At 41.1% G+C, this 27,337-nt stretch overlaps 1 protein-coding gene across 1 annotated transcript in view; it reads right to left on the reverse strand.

Moving 5' to 3' along the window:
• Nucleotides 1-24,489: 24,489 nt before the first annotated feature.
• Nucleotides 24,490-27,337, reverse strand: part of ELAVL1 (ELAV like RNA binding protein 1) — a 35,759-nt gene continuing 32,911 nt past the window's right edge. Inside the window, exons 4-6 of the mRNA XM_053463622.1 lie at nucleotides 27,081-27,234; nucleotides 25,522-25,747; nucleotides 24,490-25,086 (exon numbers count right to left, since the gene is read on the reverse strand). Coding sequence (XP_053319597.1) covers nucleotides 24,762-25,086; nucleotides 25,522-25,747; nucleotides 27,081-27,234 — 705 coding nt within the window. The 3' untranslated portion in view covers nucleotides 24,490-24,761. The remainder of the gene's footprint in view (nucleotides 25,087-25,521; nucleotides 25,748-27,080; nucleotides 27,235-27,337) is intronic.

Genomic DNA, 27,337 nt, shown 5'->3' on the forward strand with positions numbered 1-27,337 from the left:
TGAGCCTGTCCTGGTATGTGTGTTTGGGTGTGAGTGTGCCAGAGCCTGTCCTGGTGTGTGTGTTTGGGGGTCAGTGTGGCAGAGCCTGTCCTGGTGTGTGTGTTTGGGGGTTAGTGCGGCAGAGCCTGGCCTGGTGTGTGTGTCTGGGTGTCAGTATGGCAGAGTCTGTCTCTATTTGTCTGGGTGTCAGTGTGGCAGAACCTGTCCTGGTGTGTGTGTTTGGGGTTCAGTGTGGCAGAGCCTGTCCTGGTGTGTGTGTCTGGGTGTCAGTAAAGCAGAGTCTGTCTCTATTTGTCTAGGTGTCAGTGTGGCAGAGCCTGTTCTGGTGTGTGTGTTTGGGGGTCGGTGTGGCAGAGCCTGTGTATTTGCTTATCTGTTTCCTGGCACTTTACTTACTGTAGGGATAAATAGAACTTTGTAATTTGTATTAATCCAGAGATAAAACGCCTTCCTGAATTTCTAGTCACTTCAAAAGGACAAAACTCCAGAAATCGTGTTATTTAGTCTATTTCAATCTGAATATATTATGAAAAAGGAAACTTAAATTGGTTCTTTGGAGTTTGTGAAACACAATTGCTAATTTCATTATAGAGGAGACTATACACCAGATATTGCTCCTTACTATATTATACTATCTTTGTTTTGTTTTTCTCCTTATGTATTTGCGCTCCATGTGGAGGAGTATGCCTTTTAACCCCCTATATGCCACTCTGCCTTCAGAAATGCCTTTTAACCCACTATATGCCACTCTGCCTTCAGAAATGCCTTTTAACCCACTATATGCCACTCTGCCTTCAGAAATGCCTTTTAACCTTCTATATGCCACTCTGGCATTTAGGGGTTAAAAGGCATTTCATGGGGCACTCTGCCTTCAGAAATGCCTTATGTCCCCCACCCCGACTTACCAGTTCATCTCCAGTGCTGCTTTTTCTCTCTTCTCGCTAGGGGCAGCGGATGGGCATCTGCGCAATTCGTGTAGGCAACCTCCGCTTCCCGGAAGGTCATGTGACCCTCAGTGCTCCGTCACTGAAGCACCGGTGGAAGTGCCCGCAGTAGTGGGGGTTGTCTGCACCCCCTCAGTGGTATCTGTGCGTTGCGCATATACAACCCCTGCTGCCCGGTTATAGCAGGGGGATTACCAGAGAGGAGGATCCAGGTCCCCTGCAGCGCTGCGGAGGATCTGGATCTTAGTCTCATAGTCAGACCTCATTTGAGGTCTGATTAGAAGGCAACATCAATTATAAGACGAGAGGTAATTTTCTGAAAAAAAACCTTGTCTTATAATAGAGTAAATACGGTATATATATATATTGACAGCAGGATCTAATATTTATACATATTGACAGCAGGGGCTAATATTTATATATATATATATTGACAGCAGGGGCTAATATTAAAGAAACTGCACAGTTCAGTTGTTATTTTGAAGTCATATTTCAATTGTAGTCTTTACTTCAAAGAGATAAGTACTTATTATGTAGTTAAAGTTTGTCTTTTATGTGATTTTGTCTTCTTGATACGCAACGCTAAAGTTCTACTTTTGTGTCACCTTTTGCCAACAGCATGCATCAGCCATGTCTGGTGGAAAGAAACGCATACGTCTTTCTGGTGCACAATATGAAAAGATTAGAGTAGAAGGCTTTTTTATCTAAGCAGAAAGGAGCCATGCTGAAATTTATTAAACCAGGGAGTCAAGACAAAGCTCCTATGGAACAGGAGCTTCCAACTGAGGAGATAACTGCTACTGCATCCACATCAGCATCACAAACTGAGGAAGCTCTACATATTCGTGAAGGTGAAAGCCCAACAGATGTGAGCACGGTGGATGAGCTGGTTCCTGGTGATGCTGAGTTTAGTTCTCTATTTCTTGAAGACCCAGGGCTCTGGCCAAATATGAGCAGTAAACCGAGAGATTTCCTGGTAGCATGCGGTCCACACCAGCTGAAAAGTTTCAGCTTTTCAAAGGTCAAATCTGAAGGAAATCGAAGCTTTCATCGGATGCATTATTGGCATAATCTACCCAATATGGAGAAAGTGGAGAAGTCGTAGCTTATGTACTCAAAGAGTAAGAATGCTGTATATTGTTTTTGCAGCAAAGTCTTCCAAACAGACCTCATTGCATCTGCTTTAAGTTCTAGAGGAACAGATGACTGGAAACACCTGAGCAGGAATTTGGCATGTCATGAGAAGACACCATCTCACGAGAGAGCATTCCATAGCTGGTTGGAACTGCGTACAAGACTTAAGTTGAAGCCAACCATAGATGCAAAACACAAAGAGAAGATTGATTCTGAAACTAATCACTGGGAAAATGTTCTAAAAAGGCTCATTGCCATTGTTAGAGTCCTTGCTACTCATAACCTGGCACTGCGTGGGACATCAGATAAGTTGTTTGTGCCAAATAATGGTAATTTTCTTAAAATTGTGGATTTCATGGAAGAGTTTGATAGTCCTAAAGAAACATCTCAGAAGAGTAACCAGTAAAGAAACCCACATTCACTATGTTGGTAAGACTTTTCAAAACGAAATCATCCAGTTACTGGCAGGGCAAATCAAACAGACAATTCTGGCAAACCTGAATGCTGCAAAATATTACTCTCTAATTCTGGACTGTACACCTGATATAAGCCATGCTGAACAAATTACTTTAATGGTCCCTTTTGTAACGACAACAGACTCAAGTGTAAATGTCAGAGAACATTTTTTTGGGTTCATCGATATAGATGATACAACAGGATCTGGCATGACAAACATACTTCTTGAGAAGCTGGAAGAAATGGGAGTTGACCTTAAGGATATGAGAGGACAGGGATACGACAATGGAGCCAACGCGAAGGGAAAAAACGGCGGTGTACAAACACGAGTGTGGGAGTTAAATCCCAGAGCCTTTTTTGTCCCTTGCAGTTCCCATTCATTGAACTTGGTAGTCAGCAATGCTGTCTCTGCATGTTCCGAAGCTTCAGAGTTCTTTAATGTGATACAAAGTGTGTATGTATTCTTCTCTGCATCTACCCACCGTTGGCAAATCCTCAAACATCTTGGACATATATTACAGTGAAACCACCAAGTACCACACGATGGGAGAGTCGCGTGGAAGCAGTAAAGGCTATCCGAAACCAGACTGGGAAAATTTATGATTCCCTAACTGCAGTTATGGAGGATGATGGTTTAATAGGAGCAGCTCGTGGCAAAACACTGGCAACAGGGAAAGGAATCACAAGGAATATATGCAATTTAAAATTTCTGTGTGGTCTAGTGTTGTGGCATGATGTACTCTTCCACGTAAACATCATAAGCAAAAGACTGCACAGACTGATGTTGATATTTCTGCAGTAGTTCAACTTGACACGTCAAAGGCATTTTTCTACAGACTTATCGGTCAGATGAGGAATATGAAAATGTGTTGAAAAGTGCACAAAAGATGGCAGAAGAACTTGACATTGATCCGACTTTTCCCCTTGCCGAAGTTCGGGCTCGCCGCAGAAGAACCCATTTTGATTATGAGGCAGAGGATGAATGCATCATCGATCCAAAACAACAGATGAAAGTTAATTTGTTTTACCAAGTTCTAGACTGTGCTATCCAGTCGCTGGAATAATGTTTTTTGCAGCTACACGAGCACAGCAATGTCTTTGGGGTTCTCTACAACATTCCTCAAGCTCTAAGAAGCAATACCTGAAGACCTACTCCAGCAGTGTAAAGAATTGGAAAGAGTTTTGTCCCATGAGAACATGTGGGATATTGACTCGACTGATCTCAATGATGATGAGCGATTTCAAAATATATCCCTTCAGACTTGTCTCCCAAGGGTGTGCTGGAGTATATCTGCACAAACAATCTGACTGCCCTCTTTCCAAATGCCTTCATTGCTCTGTGCATACTGCTAACACTTCCTGTAACCGTTGCTAGTGGAGAGCGAAGCTTCTCAAAGCTGAAGCTAATAAAAACATACCTGCGCTGCACAATTACGCAAGAAAGGTTGGTGGGCCTGGCGACAATTTCAATTGAACACGAATTAGCCAAAACTATACACCTGAAGGAAGCAGTGTCTATATTTGCAGCCAAGAAGGCACGGGAAGCACCAGTTTGAGTTGATTGATATATAGTTGATTTCAATATTGTGATGGTTAATGTTGTCTGTTAATGATAAAGTTTTGCTATTTATTAAAACTATTTAAATTGTTTATATATATAAAGTAATATTTAAAAAAAAACTAATTGTAGGAGCTATATAGTTGATTGCAATATTCTTGTTGTTTTCTGTTAATGACAAACTGCTTTGCTATTTAATAAATATATTTAAACTATTTATATAAAGCTATATAAAAATATGGAGTTTGCAGTTTTACATTGACTATAATGGTATTTCATATAATTTTGTATACAGACAAGGAGCTGTTGCATGTAAATTCTTTTTTTTTTCAAGTCTCCGTTTAATAAAAAATTAATAAAAAAATTGTGTTACATCCGAGAACATATGAAAAAGCACATGGTAAGTACAGAGGCACAATGCACTACAAAATAAACCAAGATGAAACAATGGTCATAAGGCATACGATACATTATTACACAGGGCGATAACCATGCATAACAGAGCATCATGACACTTAGCGCAAGGTAGAAGAACAGGAGAGTACAGAGTGCGGAACAGAGGTGCACAACAATCAGGGTATACAATAGGAGAGTGGTGTCCAACAAAGACCCCCTAGACATGGTTCCAAAACACAATGTATGTGACAGGAAGGTACGTATGGGAGTACACGGAGATGTCATTGCACGGAGAGAGAGAGGCAACATAAAAAAAACATCAAAATCATGAACAAACATAAAATTCAGATGGCGCGCGTCGCTACTACCACACAACACAGAGGTACTGGAGAGGCAATCGAAGGGCACAGAAGGAGAACAACACCCAGGAACGGGAAGGATGAGCCGCATATGTAGAACCTAGAGGAGGCAAACCAGTGCCGACCAAAGGGTACCTCAGGTGGACTTTAAAAGGGCAGGGAAGCGCGAGGAAGAAGTGAGCTCCTTCCACCAGAACCAACGCCTGTTGTACAAATAGTCCTTGCCCCTGGAAGCCCACACCAACTCCTCCATGTGGGCAATAAAGTTCATCCTACTGAGCCAAGCCTGGATCTCCAAAAACGGGGAATGACAGCTTTGGCCGCACTCAATATATGGTACGTCACTGAGTGTCTATAAACAGCGACCGGGAGCGATGTATGGTGTAAGAGAGCCGCCTCAGAGGTCAGCACATAGTTAGGGTCATTAACTTTCCGAATCACCCCTTCCACAAGCTTTTCAAAAGGGGGTAACCAAGGGCCAGCCTCGCACCTCCAGTAAAGGTCTGGGACATCTGGGAGGAATTGATGTAAAGCATGTGGGGTACGATACCACCAAATCAATAATTTGTAGCGGGTTTCCTGAATTCTACTCGAGATAGCGCCCTTATGGACCAACTGAATAATCTTACCCCATACCTCATCCCCGGAAAGAGCCGAGTAATCCCGTTCCCAAAGGGCCAGGAAATACGGCTTAGAGGAGCACTCGAGAGTAAGGAAGATGGAGTACAGCGCGGAAACCAGGTGGGGCGGTTCAGACTTAGAGGTACACAGGAGTTCAAATTCTGTCAGAGGTCTGCGGTAACCCGCCAGGCATGGCAAGGAAGCAATAAAGTGGCGCATTTGGGCATAAAAAAAAGGTGTCTTGCGGGCGTGGCCTAGACGCCCTGAACAGAGTCTGTAGGGGTTTAACAGAGTCCAGGTCAGAAACGTGATAAAGGCGCAGGATACCGGTAAGCAGTGGAGAAAACGGCTTTGTCCTGCCTGTTCTGTAGCCAGGGGCAAAGGCAGGGTTGTCAGAGATGGGGAAGAGAGGGCTAGGGGAGGACTACAAAAAACCTTTAGACATGTACTTCCGAAGAACACGCATAGTCGGGGAAATGGTGGAATGTTTCAGACGCGCGTTGGGCCGGTCAGGGAGAATAGCAGGGAGAGATCCGCAGGGAGTCGGAGGCCCAAAAATCGAAGTGACGAGTCGCACCATTTAATGGGAAACCTAGAGCCTAACTCCCGCTTAGTAGAGTCCGCCAGGTGAACCCCCAATATCTCCGACTTGCCCAAGTTAATCTTGTAGTTAGAAAATGCTTGGTACGTCTCCAGTTCCTGGAGGAAATGGGGGAGAGACGTAAGGGGAGTAGACAAGATCCCCAACATATCGTCCACGAATAAGGCCAGTTTATGCTCCACCCCCGAAACCAACATCCTGGAGATACCAGGATTGGCTCTAATGGCATTGGCCAAAGGCTCCATGCTAAGTGCGAAAAGGAGGGGGGAGACTGGGCACCCCTGGCGAGTACCATTGGCCAGGAGAAACGGGTCAGAGAGAAAGCCATTTATCTTGATTCTGGCAGAAGGGTTAAAATAGAGCACCAAGACCCAGTTACAAAAAGTCGCACCCAGGCCCAGGCTGCGCAACACTTGGAATAGATAGGGCCAAGAGACCCTAACGAACGCCTTCTCAGCGTCCGTGGAGACCAGAGCCAGCGGGATGTTAAGCCTGGTCAAGAATGTCAAGCACTCTGGTGGTATTATCCCTCGCCTCCCGCCCCGGGACAAAGCCAACCTGGTCCAGATGGATAAGCGACGGGACAAGGGGCCCCAAACAGGTAGCAAGAATCTTAGCCAATAATTTTATGTCAGTGTTGAGCAATGAGATGGGACGTTAGCTTTCGCAAAGGTCAGCCGCCTTACCCGGCTTCAGTATAACAGTAATATGGGCAGTGTTGGTATGAGGGTCAAAGTGGTCCCCGTTAGCCATGCCATTAAACAAGGTAACCAAATGGGGAGCTAAAGTGGCAATAAACTGTTTGTAATACGCTTTCATAAGTCCGTCAGGACCGGGACTCTTGCCAATGGGGAGAGATTTAATGTCCGCCACCACCTCAGCTAGGTCAATCGGGACATCCAAAAGCGCAGCATCCGACGGGGAGACATGTTTCGGTAAATATTTAGACAAGTACTGCCGCAGGGAGTCCCGAAAGGAAGGCGCCAAGCCCGGAGCAGGAGGAAGGTTATACAGGGAGGCATAATAGTCGCGGCAACAGGCTGCTATGTCAGGAGTGGAATGGTGGGTGGTACCGGAGCGATCCCGGACCTTCGGTATAAAGGACTGAGCCCTCTTAGCACGGACAGCCCTAGCAAACAACCTACCCGCCTTGTCCCCGGATTCATAGAAGTGACTACGGGTTAAGAGATAAAGTCTCCTAGACTAACTATCCACCAGGGACGCCAATCTCTCCCGCAGAGCAACCAACTGGACCAGGAGGGCGGGGTCCAAGGTAAGCTTATGCGTATTTTCCAATCGAGCGATCTCATTAGTAAGATGCATGATTTCACCCAAGTGGATACGCTTAACGGTAGCCCCCATTTGGATCAGGCGCCCCCATGTCACCGACTCATGGGCCTCCCAGACAGTGGAAAAGGGTAAGTGGGCAGAAACATTCTCCGAAAAATATTGTCTGAGATCCTTATCAATAGTTTGAATATGGGCAGGCGTAGAAAGTAAGGACTCATTAAGCCTTCAACACCAGGAGCGGGGAGGGAGACACTTAAAAGAGAGAGTGATATGGACCGGGGCGTGATCACCTACAGTGATAGGGCCCACACTGGAGGAGGACAGCAAAGATAAATGATGGTGAGACACGAAAATAGAATCTATTCTTGTATAGCAAGAATGCAAAGGGGAGAAATACGTATAATCCCTTGTAGAGGGATGTTGAACACGCCACGCGTCCGCTAGTTGCATGGCGTGGAGGGCCCTTTTAACCCTAGCAATGCGTGAAAAGGAGATGCAAGACCGCCCCGAGGAGCTGTCCAGTCGCGGGTCCATCGTCATGTTAAAGTCACCACCCAATAAGGAGATCCCGTCCTGAAAGTCAGCCAATTTATGTAGGGCCGAAACCAGAAACCGCGTTTGGTCACGATTGGGAGCATAAACACAGGCCAGAGTGATCATTTGGGTGGCAACATAACCTTTTATGAAGAGGCACCTTCCCTCCCAATCCCTCCTTGAAACGGCAAGGATATATGGATTAATATAGCGACCCCTTTAGTTTTGGAATCTGGGGAGCTAGACGTGTAGAGGAGAGGAAAGTGTTTAGAATATAATTTGGGTTCCCTCCCGGCCCTGAAGTGGGTCTCCTGGATGAAGGCGACCTTAGATTTAGCAGACTGTAAGAAATGAATTAGTTGAGAACACCGTTCCGGCTTATTGAGGCCCCGAACGTTAAGGGTAGTAAACCTCACTTTATTCGATTGCATGAGTGCGACACCTAGAGAGGCAGGAGAGAAGTGGGCACGAGACATGCGCCATCAAAACAACAAAAACCATACATAGATAAACATAAGAACCGTAAATCATAACAGGGGCAGGCACCAGCGAGGAGAGTGCCTAGCAACAGGAGAGCCATGTCGTCCAAACAGTGGACAAAACCAAAAACCTGGGACACAAGGAACCAGGATGGTCAGCTCGGGAAGCAGAGACAGCACAGACAACAAGAAAAAATAACCAATGACAAACAAAGAAAATAAGGAAATTATAGCAGACACCGTGGCCCACTGCATACTATAAATATGACGTGAGGAAAAAACCAACCAAAATGGCACATAAGTAGGCATATGAACGGGGATAAAACATAAAAGTGTGTAGATGTGTGTGAGACAACCAGGGGACTAGTGATGGTAATATGCGCAATCACGCGCAACAGGTAAGGCACCCAACTCGCCACCCAGGTGAGTGCTGCACAGTAAAAAGGGAAACCATGACAGAAGCCGGGAGCAAAAAGAAAAGAGCAGGGAAAGGCTTCCCGACCACCATGGCTAGAAAGAAAAATGACTCCAGGAGGAGAAGGATTGCAACAGAAAAGGAAAGCAGAATACGAGCGAACAAAAGCGCAAAAGTGGGTAAGTGTGTGTAAGGCAAACAATGAACCGGGGACCATGACATACTCTGGCACACCCAACAGATAAGACTCACAACCCGCTACCCTGGTAAGGGCAGCATAGGAAAGAGGAAACCATGACAGAAGTCGGTAGCAAAAAGAAGGGAAAAGGAAAAGGCTTCCCGACTGTCATGGCTAGGCAGAAAAAAGACTCCCGAAGGAGGAGAAAGGGTGCAACAGAGGCTGAAAGCGCAAAAAGGGCTAACAAAACCTGCGGAAGTGTGCAATTGTGTGCAGGCCAACCTGGGAACCGGAGACCAGGAAATGCGCAACAGGTAAGACTCACAACCCGCCACCCAGGTAAGGGCCGCAGAGTAAAGAGGGAACCATGACAGAAATCGGTAGCGAAAAGAAAGGAAAAGGAAAGGGCGTCCCGATCGTCATGGCTAGACAGAAAAACGACTCCCAAAGGAGGAGAAAGAATGCAGCAGAGACTGAAAGCAAAATAAGGGCTAACGGAAGCGCGAAAAGGTAGGGTTAGTCATAAGGGCGAGGGACCACCAATACTAAACACCGAGCCCCGGTAACCATGGACCGTGCGAAGCATAACCAGGTACACGGCAAACAAAAACACAAAGCAGTAATAAAAAAGGGGGCAAAATCAAAGGCATAAAAGTGAAAAGGTCGTCCCTCACATGAACCCATCAAACAGTTCAAGTACCGGACAAGACGGTACCGGCAACGTCCCCGAGGCTAGAGAGGCATCACACGGGAGGTCCGAGAGCAGCAGCCGACTGCACCGGTCTGAAGAAGAACAAAGAGTCCTCCAAGACGATGGGGAGAGTCGATGCGCAGCCGGAAACCACTCCTCGAAGTGAAGCCGGGAGACGAGAAGAGGTCGCGAGAAGGAGTCCAGGGGAGCACGAAAAAAAAAGGCACCGCAGCAGCGGCCTAGGAAAAAATCCCGCAAAAAACACAGAGGTAGGCTTATGGTGTAAACATGGAGAGTGTCATTCCGGTCTGGATTTACAGCGCCTCTGGGGTTTGGCGGTCCAGTCGCACGAGGAATCGCTCAGTTTAGGTGAGAGAGGGAAGGAAAATTCCCAATCAGGAATAGGTATAGCCGGGAGGCCCAGCTTCTCAAGTAGGTCCGGTACATCCTCAGCTCAACGTACAATAAAGCGGTCTGGTCCCTTGCGAACCATCAGGGAAAACGGGAACCCCCACTGGTAGGGGATGGCAGCATCCCGGAGAGCAGATGTAAGTGGCCTGAGCATCCGACGATACTGAAGGGTGATGGGAGACAGGTCGGGAAATATTTGTATGTCGTGGCCGTCCCATGCCAAAGAGCCGGTCTTGCGGCACGCGGCCAGTATGGCATCCTTGACAGCATATTAAACAGTGCAAGGGGGTCATTTACATACAATACTCACACCAAACCACTCAGAGTTTTCCATCAGGCCCTCCTTTGCAATCAGCCCTCCTCAGCCCAGTAGAGGGTCCCTATTGTAGTCTGTGGGGAACACTTGCGTTCCCTGACTGAAATCAGATCTTGTTCATGGAAGTCTCTGTCCTCACCGGATGGATATTAACACCACGCATAAAACCCCCTCCCCAAATACAGAACCCCTTCCAAGGACAGGGCATTATTTGATGTCTGTAGCACAATGCTCTAATTGGCCCAGTCTGTTGGGCAGACTAGATGTGTCGAACGGTTCTTATCTGTCGCTACATTTTATATTTCTAATATAATCCACTCGCCACACCTGTCCTTCATGGTTGCCCTAATAGATTTGTCCAGGTGTTCATGTAACCCATTTCTTCTTTACTTTCTAGCACAAAGGACAAGTGAGAATGTATTTGGCCTGATTCCCTGTTTGCATGCGGCAGTGCACCTGATGCCAGGCTATCCTTTTGTATATTTATTTCTTATTTCCCTGGAATAATACCACTGCCCTAGTATATAATACACCAGTCATTTGTTGTGGTCTGGTCTGTTGTTCCCAATATAACCGTACATTTACCTATGGGGTTCAGACCCCTGGTCTCATAACTAACTTTAAGATGAATTGAAACAAAGCATCATATGCATCAGCATACAGCGAGGACTAAGGGGTGTGTTTTGCACTGAAAGTCAGATGATGGGTAATAAGGTAGGTTTCCCACCACCCTGCAGTTAGTCTCAGCCTGCAATTGTTTTGTTCAGTTCCTGCTGTTTCACCAACACATAAGTAGGTTCCCCATCTATCTTTTTCTGCTGGAACCTACTAGCTAAAATATCCAATTAAATTGAACTGTGAACAGCTCTGGTTCATTCTCTCACCTTTCTGCTCGTCAGTTTATCAGCACGTGGCTTAAGACTATCTAGGCTTTTAAAAGGCCCCTACCTGCTTGTAAGATTATTGGCTCCATATACTGTTGCCCCCAAACCTTGGAAGGCACTAAACATAGTAAATGGCTATACTCTACAATGGCACATCCCCCGGTTTATGCCTCGACAGTTTAGACCATTCAGTATTGGGTGCTGCCCATTTCACTTATCGTATAAAAGCTGATTGCACGATTAGCTCTCGTACTACTCTGTGGATACGCGCTATTTTACGCAAACCCTGCATGCCTTCGCCCAATATACGCCAAGGGCTGGGGGTTAAACAACTCTGCAGGTGTTCCATACACTGGGAATGATTATCGCTGTGGAGGAATTCTGGCCTACTCTTAAATTCTGCCACATTGAAAGGATTTTGAGTATGAATTGCCTTTTTAAGGTCATGTCACATAATCTCAATCAGATTCAAGTCAGGACTTTGACAAGGTGACTCCAAAACCTTCTTTTTGTTTCTTTTGAGACATTCAAGAGGTGGACTTGCTTGTGTGCTTTTGGGTGATTGTTCTGCTGCATTACCCAACTGTTCTTGAACTTTAGGTCACCAACCGATAGCAAGACATTCTTCTTCAAGATTTTATGGTTCTATCAATTATGGTAAGTCACCCACCACAATGAAGTCTCAAAGCCTTAGTAACCCTCTCCATAGTGACAGAGGTCAATGGCTGTTTCTTTATTTTAGATTGCGGCATCATGTGCTGCTTTTTAAGATCTTCACTTACCATGACTGGCTCTATTAAATTGATGTTTAATTTAAACAGGACAGGCATTAATCATGCCTGGGTGGGTCTAGTGAAATTGAGCCCAATTATTTGGTTAATTTGTTGATTTAATAACCAAAGTGTCAATTCTACCTCAATCGCTTCATCAAAGTACTATCCCAGGACTCAATTTTCTCCCACTCTACTGTTTCTACCAAGGTATGAACCCCAACAATACTATCTGCTAACCATTTGTTTTTCTTCCTCAGTTGTCATTTACGCATTGTGTCTATAACACAAGAACCAAATTTACCATTCTGTCTGGCTTTAGGCTTGTTGATACCTTACGGCACCCTGCGAAATGGCACACTACTCCAATTTTCCAGTTATTCTAGTTGAAGATCGTCCATTTGTTCAAAGTGCCTGCTGCAATATTCTTCTCCACTGGGTGGGAACGTGATAGATCTAAGTGGTCATCAGCCTGTGCCTGTTTTACTAGTAAATAATTCACATGTAAACTATTTTTCACATTTAACAAAATCAGATTGAGAAATGTTTTTTGTTTTCATTTCCTTTTATTTGCCAACCTTCCTCCCAGTTATGCACATCTGCCCCACGGCTTGCCACTCTGCCCCCCCAGATATGCCTTATACCCCTGTATATGCTACTCTGCCCCCCACATATACCACTCTGCCTACAGGAATGTCTTATATCACCCTCATATGCCACTCTGCCCCCCCAATTTACCAATGCTTGCCCAGACTAGTCCCCCCGTACTTCAGACTCCCTGGTGTCTAGTGGGGGCACCTGGTGGACGTCTGCGAGATACACGTAGGCAACCTCTCCTGCACGTTAGTTCCGCCGGTGCTCAGTCATAGAAGCCCCGGCGGAAGTGCCGGTTGCAGCGGAGGTTGTCTGCACATCGCACAGGCAGTCACCGGCTACCAGAGAGGAGGATCCAGGGCCCCTGCAGTGCTGCAGGTGATCTGGATCTTAGTCTTATAGTCAGACCTCTTTTTGAGGTCTAATTATAAGACAGCCTTGAATATAAGATGAGGGATATTTTTCAGAGCATTTGCTCTGGGGAAAAAAAGCCTGGTCTTACACTTGAGCAAATAGGGTACTTTCTACATTTCCTGAATATAGGAGTCCAGGGTCCCAAACCCAGGACACCCAATTAGGAAGTGGTCGGGACTCTCTTCCCCTTCCGAAATTTTAAAAACATGTTTGGTATTTAGGCTACTTTGGGATTCACTCCTGGTACCAAGCGTAAGGCAATAGAAAATACGAAAGTAGTTTAGATCCTGAAATAGCAAGCACTGGAAACACGTTAAAGTCATTAAATGTGATTTATGTCAAAACTATTATTAGCTTTGGTTAGCGCAATGAGCATGGGTGAAATCACAAATGTTATCACCTGTATGGTCATATACTGAATGTGATTCAGGCATTACACCCTGTTAAAACACCTACCATGGCTAACTGTAGGCATATCCATCTGTGAATAATTATGCACCACTTGAGATGCCATGCTATACACTACATTGGTGCCAAATCAATTTTGGAGATGTTAATCCCATTTACCATAAACACAAAAAACACGATTAGATGTGCTAGAGCAGTTGCATATAAAAAAAACTGTAGTAAAAAGTAACTACTCACTGTTAAATCCCATAAAGCATAACTCATGTGATAACAAAAAAGTATAGACAACTCACATTAACTGCAAATTGCCAGTGCTTTATTAGGATTATATAGTAAAACAGGAAACTTACTCCCTAAAAGGTATTTTAATGACACTTAACAGGATTCACTAAGAAATTTTGATCGGCATTAAAAAATACATTTCTGTATTTTTCCAGTTTCTGAAAAGTTTCATATCAATGCCTTGTACAATTAAATAACTACATAATCATTAAAAGACAGAAGTGTGGATCTGATGTAAAATGTTTGCTTGGAAAGCAGCGTTATACTTTATTTCAAACCATGTAAAAAACAACATTAAAATGAAAAATGGTACCTGAATATTTTCTTGTGTAAAATTAAAATAACTTAAGACACCAAATATACAAAATGTTTAACCATATACAATATGGGAAACAAAGCCTTCTGTCTAACAGACTTCAATATAAACAAACTTTACATGAGATACAAATGAATCAAGATACAATGCAATATAAAAACAAATGAGCTCAAATAATCCATGATATGTCTAAAATATTTTGAAAGCTAACATACTAATGATAATGCCCACTGAAAACGATCCCATGATGGAGCTTGAAAATTAAATCCAAGTCAAATTTTGTAAATTGATTCCCAATACCTGGCTCATTGGTCAACATCAAACCTTATGTTGACTCCTTGAGAACCCAAAATTTGTAAAGGCAAAGTCTTGGCATTGTGAACACCTCCCTACAAAAAGCACTCAAAATATAGGATTAGGAACGCCCTGTGCATCGGACTGATTATATGTACATGCAATACACCATTTTAACTTTTAATAAATTTAAGTTACACTAGAATGAGTCACTGTCAGTTCAATTGTACATGTACAGCGCTGTAGAATATAATGGAGCTATTTAAGATATACAGTACTGCATCTTTAACACATTTCTCACACAAGAGCTTTGTAATAGTGAAATAGTTTAACAAGTGGCAGTTGAAGTCCTATGCCAGATAGGCACAAAAGCATGCTGGTACATAATCTTGACAACTCCTACAATAAAGGCTCCATTAAATATGTCATATTTAGATGTAATGCAGGTTATGATTTATTGAGAAGGTGCTTAAGCAGAAGAGCATCAGCAGAAGTGATAGCAATGAGGGAATTTTAACATACATTGGATAGACATAAGGGTACCCCTAAAGATAACAGAAGACCAAGGACAGATTAAAAATTGTCTTTACAGTTGGCTGATGTGATTATTAGTTCTGCCATCAAAAATGGTATGTTTTAGGTTTATATAACTAGTAGAATGTTATATTAGCACAACAGTTACACTGTAATTAGTGAAGCTTTTAATTTTTGGGGAACGTTAAATTAAATATCATGATGGCGATAGGCTCAAACTTTCCATGAAGCACACTGTGAGGGGAAATAAGTTAAGAAAATCAGCAATATTTGCATTTTTGTTTTATAAAGAAAAAAGGTCACAAAAGTTTTTTTTTATGTTTTTTTAGGCAAGAGGAAAACTAATTTAAGGTTAAGTAAAGGTAAAGCATACACATTGACATTGAATATCCAAACAGGGCAAAAATATGACATTCTGTGTGAAAACACAAAAACCATATACTACTAGGGTAGACAATTTGTCTCTTCACCGTTAACCCTTAACCCACTGCATCAGCCAGAGGCAAAGTGGCTGATGTATTTATGAGCTGCAGTTAAAAAGGGCTTTTGACAATCTGTTTGTAATCCTAGGATATGACTTAGTCTCCATAAACACTTATGTGCTTGCTTTAGAGAAATTCCCATGAGAGCTCAGTGTAAACAAATCTGAGCTCATGCCAGTAAAGAGACTTATGGGGGGAAAAAAACACAAACACAGGAGTAATGTATGGTGAGAGTTACATAAACAAAACACTTAATGTTGTGTTTCTTTCTTTAATAATTCCAACTAACCCAATGCCATTATTTAGAGGACCTTAAGATATTCTTTTCTTGACCACCTTCATCATAATGGAAATGGCCGGTTTGTGAGTTTTTCCTTTATCAGTGGTTTTGTACTATACAGGATTTGATTATGGGAGAGAGGGAGAGAGAATTAGTTTAAGGGTGTGCACACTTACACAACCAGGTCATTGTGAGTTTTTTTTTTTTTTTTTTTTTTTAATTGCCCCCCCCCCCCAAGATTGCAGCTTGTTTTGCAATTGAATTGTTCATGTTACAGGTCACATTAAAGGTGGAAAAAGTTCTGACATTATTTATCTTTGTCACATTCTTTAAAAGCACAAGAACCTGGCTTAACAGGGGTGTGTAGACTGTTTATATCCACTGTATCTAGGGGTAAAAATGGGGTTAACAAAAATACAAGACAAAAAAAATAAAAAAGGACCAAGCCCCAACCAACCCACCAATGTTGTTAGGATTTCATTAGGTACCACTTTACAGTTCATGGAAAGGTTTCCAGCCATATACATAATAAAGAAAATTGTAGAGTTAGGCTTGGTTTCCATTGGGGTTTTTTTTTGCTAAAAACGCCTATAAAAACGCCAATAGCGCCACCTGGCGTTTTTTTGTGAAAAACGCATGCAGCCAGATGTTAGCTGTAATTCAATAGGAAATCGCAAAATGCCATTTCCACTTGGCGTTTTTTCAGTCCTCTTTGGCGTTTTTCTGCTTTTTTGGGCTCTGTGGCAGTTTTTCAAAATCGCAGCATGTTGACACTGGCGTTTTTTGCAAGAAATCTTGGCTTTTTTTCTCCAATAGAAGTCTATGGGAGAGAAAAAACGCCATGAAAAAGCCATGTGGGTTTATTGCCTTGGCGTTTTTTATGGCGTTTTTTCCACAGTTACAATGCAGAGGATGGACCCAGTATCTGTGTGTCCTACGAGAAATAGGCTGAAAACAAACAGTTTCACACAAAACAAAGTCCTGGACTGGTTCATATTGAATTTTACACCATTTGGAACAAACATGCCATTACAAACAAACATACGCGACCGGATCCTGCGTGCCAAAAGCAACAGCAAACAATTTGCACCATCATTTGGGGCCAATCTTCCCAGAGGAGCAGACATTCGAAATAAAGCATGCCTTACAAACCACAGAAAAGAGACAAAAGGGTCTACCAAGTAAATGACAGCAGGAGAGGGCAGATACTTGCCATTTATCCTAATCCCTTTTAGCTGGGTGAAACTTCTAACTTGTAAAGGCTGGAAAAACTGCCTAAGGTCAAAAAAAGCAATTTCCACAGAAAGGCTAAAACGCCAGAAAAAACTGCAGAAAAAACGCCAAAACGCAGGTAAATGCAGCGGCAGTTTTCTTGGCAGTTTTCCTGGCGTTTTTCATCAAGAAAAAAACGCCGGACAAAAACCCAAGTGGAAACCTAGCCTTAGTGTAGTTTCTCCGGGTAGAGGGAGAAACTGGAGTACAATAACCAAACTTACATCCCCACAATGGAAGTACAAGACAAGTGCTGTCATACAGGGAATCTAGCCTCAAATGCTTAGCTTTCCTAAGTAAGTGTGGCTATACAGCCAGCTCTTAAAATCACCAAGACCTCAACTTGTAGATCATGGATTTTACCTCTTGAAAAAGTGATTTTGGATGGGGATTGTTTGAAAAGTATAGAAGGCCTGGGAGAAGGTTAATTTAGAAAATGTTAATCTGGTCACGGCACAACATATGGGGAACAGTCCAGAAATGCAAATCTTGGCAGAAGACAACTAGCATGTGTAAGAAATGATCTAGGAACAGGTGAGCCACCAGATCAGATTGGAAAGGCCCTCATCTTTGCCCGTTCCTTTAGCACATTTGGTAGGGAGTACCTTAATAGCCATTCTTTGTGTGAAGGGCTGTATGGGACATTTTACTCTCTCTAAATAGACTGCTAGCAGGCAAAGCACACTGCATTGGAGGTGGTAGACTAGTTCCACATGCTCATTTTGTGATGGTAAATTATATGAACAAACGTATGCTGAATCTTCACCATGAGACCTATATGAGCTTGTTTGACATCCCATTCTAAAAAGCAGGGCGTTAATATGGAGCTGCCCCTCTCTTTGCAGGTATACAAAACTTCTCCTGGGAAGGCATCCCACAGGATTTGGCAGAGTCTATGGGAAATTGTGCCCATTCAGCCAGAAGGTCAAGTGTCAAAGATGCCAACAAAGCCTGTAAAAAGCCAATTAAAATGGCTAAATTGGAAAATGATAAAACAAGTCCCAAGAGAATGTTGGTCCTTTATTATCTGAAACAGGAAACTTGATTAGTGAGGACAGAGAGAAAGCAGACATCTTAAATACTTTTTTCCCTTCTGTTTATACCAAGGGAGAGCCAGTGATGAAGCCCCTGCTGGCGAATGTGAAGGAACTATTACAGCAAACACGGGATTGGCTGACGCAAGAAAAAGTAATTACTGTAAAGGCAGACCAGGCCCCTGGACCAGATTGTATACACCCAATGGTATTTAGGAGCTAAGCCTAATTCTGGCCCAACCATTATTACTGATCTTCATGGATTCTTTCAGTTCAGGCATAGTTCCATTAGATTGGCGCAAGGCAGGTGTTGTGCCCATATTTAATAAGGGATCAAAATCTTAACCGGGCAATTACAAGCCAGTAAGCTTAACATCGGTAGTGGGGAAATTATTTGAAGGTTTGCTAAAGGTATACATTCAAGAATATATCTTGATCCAGAATCCAATTAGTAGAAGTCAACATGAATGTGTGAAAGACAGGTCTTGTCAAACCAACTAATTAGCATTCTATGAAGAAGTTGGTAAAAATATAGATCTGGGTGTGACTGTAGATGTGATTTATCTGGACTTTTCTAAGGCATTTGACACGGTTCCACATAAATTACTCTACAAACGAACAGAATTAGGCATAGGGGCAAATGTCTGTATTTGGATTGGAAATTGGCAAAAAGATAGAATGCAGAGAGTTTTTGTGAATGGATGTTTCTCAGACTGCACACAGGTATTAAGTGGAGTGTCTCGGGGTCTGTCCTGGGTCCTCTTTTTAATGTGTTTATAAATGATCTCCCAAGCTGCATTGAGAGCCAAGGACACAAAATTTGGCAGGGTAATTCAGACTAATATTGATGTTTCTTCTTTGCAGGAGAATGTAGACAGAGTTGTGGACTGGGCATGCAAGCGGCAGATGAGGTTCTGAGATAAGATAAATGCAAAGTTATGCATTATGGTAAAAATAATAAAAATGCAACCTATTCTTTAAATGGAATATCCTTGGAGAAAACTACCAACGAGAAGGACTTAGGAATAATGGTACACAACAGACTTGACAACAGTGCGCAATGCCAGCAAGCAGCTGTAAGGGCCAATAAGGTTTTGGCATGCATAAAACAAGGTATTGATTCACGGGAGGAATCTTTTTCCAACCTGATATACTATGTAACTATGATGTTGGACAAGAAATTGGTATTTCAATTCATCACAAAGGTGTTCAATGGGGTTAAGGTGGTGGCTCAAGGCCACTCAAGTGTTTCCCACACCAGACTCAGTGAGGCAGCATTTGTGGCAGAAGTTTCATGTAAGGGTGGTGCTGGCCAACAAAACGAGCAAGCAAATAAATTGCACAGTGCCAATGAGCTTGAATACCACTGCAAAATGTATGAGCGCAAGTATTAGAGAAAAAAGCAACAAGAAAGCATATGCATGTAGGCAACAAAACCAGGTAAAGTATAAGCAACATTAACATAAATGACTAGTATCCTACATACATAAAATCTCAAAACCAGTTCCATTCAACAACTTGTATATTTCAGGTACAGAAATAAAAAGTTTAGGTTATTGTTCATTAATCCATGTTAAATTTATTGCATACCTGCTGCAGTGTGTTAGCCAATGGTTATGGCTGTGAACCAACATCATCAAGCCAGCGCAAGGATGTTATAATCCCATGTGATTTCTCCTATAGGCAATGAATCATTAACAGGATAGTGGTTAACAGCAATAACTGTGTGCAAATCAAATGTTTGTCACACATTTTCAGAACATACTATAAAGTTTAGGCAATGTTCTAGAAAAATGACCAACACTAACAATATTTACTCAGTTAGCCCTAATCAGATGCTGTTGCTTAAAAAGTTAAATGGTAACACCACTATTGCAACACTTTTAAGCAACCATAGACAGCTTTATTGGACAGTACGGTGCATTGTAATTTTAATATTTGCAAATAGCAAAGTTGACCAATACCGAGACCTGGAATTCATCTTTGCTGGGACAAGGATCACAAGTGGTTTAAAAAAAACTCAAAAGACAAACATTAAATAAGCTACCTAGTGATGCCTTTTTATTGCTTTGTTATTTTAAAAATGTGACAATTTCACCTTATGAAAACAGATCTTTGTCCAAAAAAGGTGTCAGTTTAAATTTTCTGCTATCACCTTAATCTAGAATCGCAATAGATTGCTAAAGCAAATTAGCTGCCACCAATAATGTTCTAATATTTTAAGGGGTCACTGTACTCGTACAAGTATAATGCACAGTCTGGTCCATTTTGCTGCATGCAAATACATGCATGGATTATTGCGTTCGAGAAAAGGGGCAGAGGGCTTATTGTCTTTTCTGAACTGGATTTAGATGAATTGCTTAGTGTGACATATTAGCACTGTGTTAAGTGGATGTTACCATTAGGGTTGCAACTAACGATTATTTTTATAATCGATTAGTTGGCCGAATTATTTTTCCGATTAATCGGATATAAAAATAAATGTAAAATTTTCATTTAAAATAACTTAAACAGGATTTTAAAAACAAACAGCAGGAAAAAAAAAAAAAAAGCATTTCTTGTTTCTACTCCACCCTCCCCAGATATGCCTTATACCACTCAGATATGCCATAGTGCCCTCATTGATAGACTCGTTCACATAACTGCTCCTAAATTAACCCTGAAGACCCCATCAACCATAACTGCCCCTAAATTAACCCTAAAGACCCCATCAACCATAACTGTCCCTAAATTAACCCTAAAGACCCCATCAACCATAACTGACCATAATTAACCCCCACCTCCCCTAACTTTTAGCAGCCCAAATATTCATTTTATACTTACTGTTGCTGAGCAGTGTGGACGCTATAAAGAAAATGGGCGGGGCCAATATTCCATGTGGCTGCAGTGAGGGACTGAGAAGCTGAAAGGGGCAGGGTCAGAGTGACTGGGAAGTAGTAACTGCTGTAAGTGACATTGAATGAACCTCATTATAAAACGAGGGGTATTTTTCAGAGCATTTGCTCTGAAAAATCCCTCATCTTATAATCAATCTAATTTGTTGGCAGCGATTTTCATTATCGATTAGTTGTTGCAGCCCTAGTTACCATGTATCGGACATCTATTTAGAATTTGATTTCCCACCTTTAAACATTGCGAGTGCACTAAATCGTTTATGCCCACCGTATCAGCTTGGTTCCTCAAACTCAACAGTGCAAACTAAATTTAACTAAAAGTGCAAACTAATCCTTTTCAGTAATGCAGCCAAGGTAAGAATAAACCAGACCAGAAAACTCTGAAACACTAATTACAGCTGCCCAAAATAATTTCACACAATAGGTTAATGGGAAGTAGAATAATTAGCCGAGAATGAATTAAATAAAAGCTGTACTACTCACACATTGTCAGCTATGTTCACTAGTTTAGATGTATTGGAGCCAATAGCTAGGAATTAGTCAATTTACAATTGTGTAGTACTTCCTGAAGCTGAATCTTTGATAACCACAAGGGAGTTTATCGTAATAACCTATATCAGACTTCTGTTTTAGAAGCCAACTGACAGGTGCAAAGACGTAACAAGGTCCATATTTCTGCTAATTGCTAAATTTTACCAAAACACAATTAAAACTGGTAACAAATGTTCAAATGTAATACTTGTGTATTATCATGTAATAAAGTCCCCACTTACTTTCTGATGTGGGGTGTGAGAGAGGTGCTATCGTACTGCTAAATAAAATATTTAAAGTGGTGCATTATCATTGAAATCAATAGGAGTGTTTTTGGTCTACAGAGGCTGACCAGCCAGTGCGGGAGCTGACTGGAGGCAAGTATATCATACGTGCATGGAAGTGTGTTCGGCCAAACATATCTTCTACAAAGCTGGGGGTAGGAAAGGGACGGAATACGCCCATGCGTTGGCAGTGCAAATTGCACAACAATTTAAACAGTCCAAATAGCTATAACATGCATAAAAGGAGTGCCCTTTAAGCATTACACCGGTCTTCCTTTGTTCCTTTTTCCCCAGTGTGGTTTACAGGCCATGCATCCAGTGTGCCAGTTGTGCCTTTTCTAGCCAGTTTTCAGACTCTAAGGGCCGTACTAGCTGAGAGGACGTCAGAAGCAGCATACGTGAGGAGTATTGGTCACAAACACAGCTGTATCTTCCTTTAGTTGCAATGTTTGCGTATGCACGTTGGATGCCATTTGTAACATTTCTTTTTATGTGGCCTGTCGAGTCACATGTGATACAATGGGTGACCTGTTCTGATATGCAACACAGTCAGGTCACAAAACCTCTTCAAATACAGGATGATGGGTACATCCGAGTATAGCTAGTAATACATTATGAAGTTACTATTTATGTGACTGCAACAAGTATTAACTACATATCTATGGTGCAACAACAACATTCTATAAAAGTTGAACAAAGAGGAATATATCACACGCTCTTAGCTGTATTAGATTATGACCAATTAATTCCTAAAAAGAAATCAGTAATTTATGGGAGATAAGACCAAACACCTCAAACATCTCTCGACAAATAGACTCATCTTTTTTTAAAAATTGTGCTGGGACATAAAAAAATAAATAAATGATACACTTGGTTTCAAATGAATGTGTGTTTTGATCTTTACACAAAATATGGCACTCTAAAGTGGCTTATCCAAAAATTTCTTGTAAAGAGATATTACACTTTTTACCGTTACCCAGACAGAACTTTTAAATTTTCAACTCAAAAGGTCTATCGCACATAATTGTTTTATGTTAAAGAATATCTATACAAAAAGTATCTATTAACGTTTTTGTTAGGGGTGAAGGTCAAAGTATCAAAATCACCAAAATAATTTGAAACCTGTAATATCAGAATTGTAGTTTGTGCTACAAAGATATTGTTTGGCATAGAGTATATTTCTCTAATACAGTTCACACTTATGCAGTGGTCCTATCATTATTTCCAGGAGAGGAAACATGGGAAATTGCTTGACACAAGGTACCACCTAGTGGAATAAAAGAAATATTGCAGATATCATTTTAAATATATAATAAATAGAGCAGAATATAATTTTTTTCCAGTGTACTTATGTATCAGTCAGCACTAAAAGTTGAGCAAAACAAAAACAAAAACAAAAGTTGAGCAAAACAAAATCAAAATTTAATTGTCTTAAATTCAAAAGAAACAAAACATAAAAAGCAAAAGAAAATGAAGAGGAACATAAATTAAAATTTGAAAGCAGTATATAAAAAAAAAACAAAACAAAAAAAAACAAAACAAAAAAAAAAACTTGGGACAGGGCATTAACCTCACCCAGATTACAGTATTAGCTCGAATATAGGCCACACCCTTATAGTTTGGTGCTATTTTAAAGAAATTTTTTTTGTTTTTGTTTTTTACATTCAAACTTTAGTTTTGCAACGTTGATGTAGATGCGACAGACGTGACCTCCACTTCCTGCACCAGCCTCATCTACATCAACGTTGAGAATCAAGAATCAGGGCGGAACGGAAGTTTTTGCTTGCATTGCCGGGGGACCGCATTTTCGCCAGACCGCACTACCGAAAGCACTCTGCAGTCTTCCGGACACCCTAGAAAAGGTAAAAATGCTAAACCCCGATTATAGACCGCACCCCTATTTTAAAGATTTAAATTATGGGGGGAAAGTGTGGCGTATAATCGGGCCAATACGGTACTTGTTTATAGGAGAGAGAAAAAAAAAGAAAAGAAAAATGGACAAGGCTCAAATGTTTATAAATGCTATTTATAAAATAGGAAAACCTGTTGGAAATTGAACTATGCTTACCATTATCTGAAACTGGATACATAACTGAACACATCACTATACAGTATCAAAAGATAGTGACATGAAATGGCTTTTATTTCTGGGTGTTTAAACTTTGGACTGAGAGGCTGCAATTTTAGTTATTTCCTATTTATAATAGGCTGCTGAAGAACTTCAAGTAGGTTGAAAAGTGGCCCTCTTAATTGATGCTATCCAAGTTAGAACTAAACTAATCAAAAGGCAATCTGTACTGTCCAAACAAGATGCGTTGAGAATAATTCTACTACTTAAAGCAGAAAAAAATTGGTAATATACAGAGAGGAAGTTGGCATCCTGACTCTACTAAAGACAGCTAGTTTTTGGTGTAATACAGAGATCAAGTCCCCTGCATACAAGCCAAACATTGTTATGCATTACTGAGAATGCCATCATATCATGAATGTTAGAAATAAAATACACTTAGAATATTTTCATTTTTAATTAGAAAAAGAGTCTACTCTTACTATTTTAAACTATTAGTCTAATGCGCTACATGGGACTGTACAAATAATGACATAATGCTGCTATATTTCTCCACTATTATCTGTTAAACCACAGACAAATATGTCTCAGAAATGCTACAGGCTTTTAAAACCTTTAAATTGAAAAAGAAAGAAAGACAAGCTGTCTCGGCTTCATAAAAAAATAAAAAATAATTGGTGTTTGGAATATATGCCAACTCACAGAGCAAACTTTTTGAAAGTCTTCAATATTAATCCATGCTTAAATTTACCACCGTCCATAGGGTATTTTATGAAATGTATCCACATTTTATTTGTACAATTAAAGTAAATAACTTAATGAACTTAAAATTGGTCTAACAAGGTGGGCTTTCTCAAGCATTTGAATATGTAAGTTGCATTGCTAGAGTATAAAAAAAAAACCTTTCCACTTTTCATTTAGAGTAAGACAAGCACACTTGTGAAAGTTGGCGCAAAACAAGTTAATCTAAGGAAAACAAAAGTCCCTTCCCCAATGAATCTTATTTTCTCTATTTTATACAAAATTTTAAGAACAAATTATTTGTGGGACTTGCTGGTTTTGAAAGAAACTTGTAAGGTCTTGTCCCCTAGACGGTAGCCATTAAGACTTGCGATGGCCATGGCAGCTTCTTCATAATTTGTCATGGTCACAAAACCAAAACCTTTGCACTTGTTGGTGTTAAAATCGCGGATCACCTTCACATTAGTAACAGCCCCAAAGGGACCAAACATTTGCCAAAGGATTCCTTCATCTGCATCCTGGCCAAGGTTATAGATGAAGATGCACCACCCTGATGAAGCACTGCTTGCAACATTTACACCAGATATACTGCTCATGTGATCTACTCCCATGGGAGAAAACCTGTTTAAAAGAAAATAGTAACAAATCAACGTACACATGGTTAACATCTAGCACCAAAATTACCTTCACAGAAGGACTAAGGCAACGTTAAGGAAGAAAATACATGTGTTACACCACTTAACCAATCCAAAAATAAATATGCAACAATTCACTCTAAATAAACTTAGTTTGGCAACAGATAAAAAGCACATCTAGTCTGCTCATTTTGAATGCTGTGGAGACCCTAAAGAGATATATATTTACACACACACTTTTCATTGCCTTGCTCCTGCTGTCTGGCTATAGTTACGTCCAGCATTATTGTTTAATCAGTGTTTACAATGAAATGCACTTATATGCTCATCGTAGACGAGCACATGAATTAGATTTTTCACCTACCTAATAAGATATAATCATTGAGCCCAAAAATACAATGAAGGTTTAAGTCTAAAGTACCTGAATCTTTGAGCCTGGTGGTGGACAGGTCCCCCAAATCGTCGAGCTGGAGAATGGCACAATTGGGAAAGGAGGGCCATATTTTTACTCTGATTTGGATTGGCAGCAAATTTTACTGTAATGGGTTCTGATGAGCCTGGAGGTTTGTGCCCATTGAAGCTGGCAATTGCTTCTTCTGCTTCACATCTCTTGTCAAACCGTATAAAGGCAACTCCACGCGACAAGCCTAGCGATATCGGAAAAAAATTTAATGCACATGGTGACACTGGTAATGTAGAAGCCTTGTGAGCAGAAATTTACACAAATGGCAAGAGAGGCAGTAGATTGATTGTAGGCATATAATTAATATGCTGCACATACCCAAGCAATAGCATTCATGGGGAAGGTCAGTTTAATGTCACCCAGATGTACAACTTTTTAGGACATTTACTGAAATATTATAACAAACAGTTCAGTCTGTGTCCTAAACAGGAGAGAAAGCTTTGAAGCTGTTAAAGACAGCTTTGTCACAATTAGAGATTAACAATGTAGATATTTGGTAAATATATACTGCTAAGTAAGGACAAATTTGGAGAAAGTGACCATTACATGGTGACACTTGAGATCAATTCACAAACGCAAACCTTCTTGTTGGGTCTGGATGACGTAATATCTATACACGGAAGACAAAAAAAAAAATCAGTAGGAGAACGTCTTCCTTAAATATATATGGCCAAAATACGAGTGATGTTAGTTTCTGCCTAGCAACATACCCTTACCATTAGAATCTCCAAGTGTCTGCTTCAAACGCACCATTTCTCGAGGAAGGCCATTACTGATCGTTTGACTGAATACTACCATTCCTCTGGTAGATGAAAACCACTTGGGCATTGGAAGTAATTCAAACTGCCAGTAGTTCTAGATAGCTGATAAGCGTGTGAGCATCTGATGCGTTCCACCAGCTTCTATTAGGGCCCAACTACCAGCATATCACAATTTAAAGAAAATCTTGTATAGAAACAATGTGTGCCATTCATATTTAACCCCATAAATACCAAAATAAATGAAACAGGCATATGAGAAGTTTCCAAAATCAGAACAAACACTTAAATAAATCTGAGGGCTTTTATCACATTTGCACTGGCTATGTATTTTAACAGGTGAAAGTATGAAACTGTTCCTAATTTTTTCAACATTTTTTAATATATATTTTTTTTCTTCTTAAACTAAATGGAGTATTTATACATATTTTAAAAGGAAAGCCCTGGTTCTGGAAAAAAATTTAATTTGTAGTGTTCACTAAATGAGTTAGTGTCCAATAACAGTTACAAAAACTCCTGGTACTCAATGTACATTTTTCCTCCACTTCTTCCATGGGTGGTTCAACTTTCAGACATCTTGCACTAGTAATTGATGGTAAAGCAACAATGTTCCCATGTAAGAATTCAGGATAGAAGTTAAAATTGTGTTTTTCAGGTATAATCTAATTTCTTGGCAAAAACTGGGTTGTGGGTCTGGGGAAAGATTGTGTTTTTGTATGGTAGGGAAGGAAACTCGGCCACAAATAAATGTTACATTACCTGTTGCCTGATCAACGAGAACACGTGAATTGATAATGCGTCCAAATCCTGAGAACATATCTTCTACGTCTTTTTGTGTCATTGTCCTGGGAAGTCCACTGATGTACAAGTTTGCATCCTTGATATTTTCTGAACTTGGACGGGCAAAGGACACCTATGTAAACATACACACCCATTTGTGATTTATATAAGAAAACGGCCACATATGTGCCAAAGTAAAACTTTGGTGTGCCGGCAATAATTTCAAAGAGGAGCAA

The sequence above is a fragment of the Spea bombifrons genome, chromosome 1, assembly GCF_027358695.1.
Source record: "Spea bombifrons isolate aSpeBom1 chromosome 1, aSpeBom1.2.pri, whole genome shotgun sequence".
Classification (NCBI taxonomy): Eukaryota; Metazoa; Chordata; class Amphibia; order Anura; family Pelobatidae; genus Spea; species Spea bombifrons.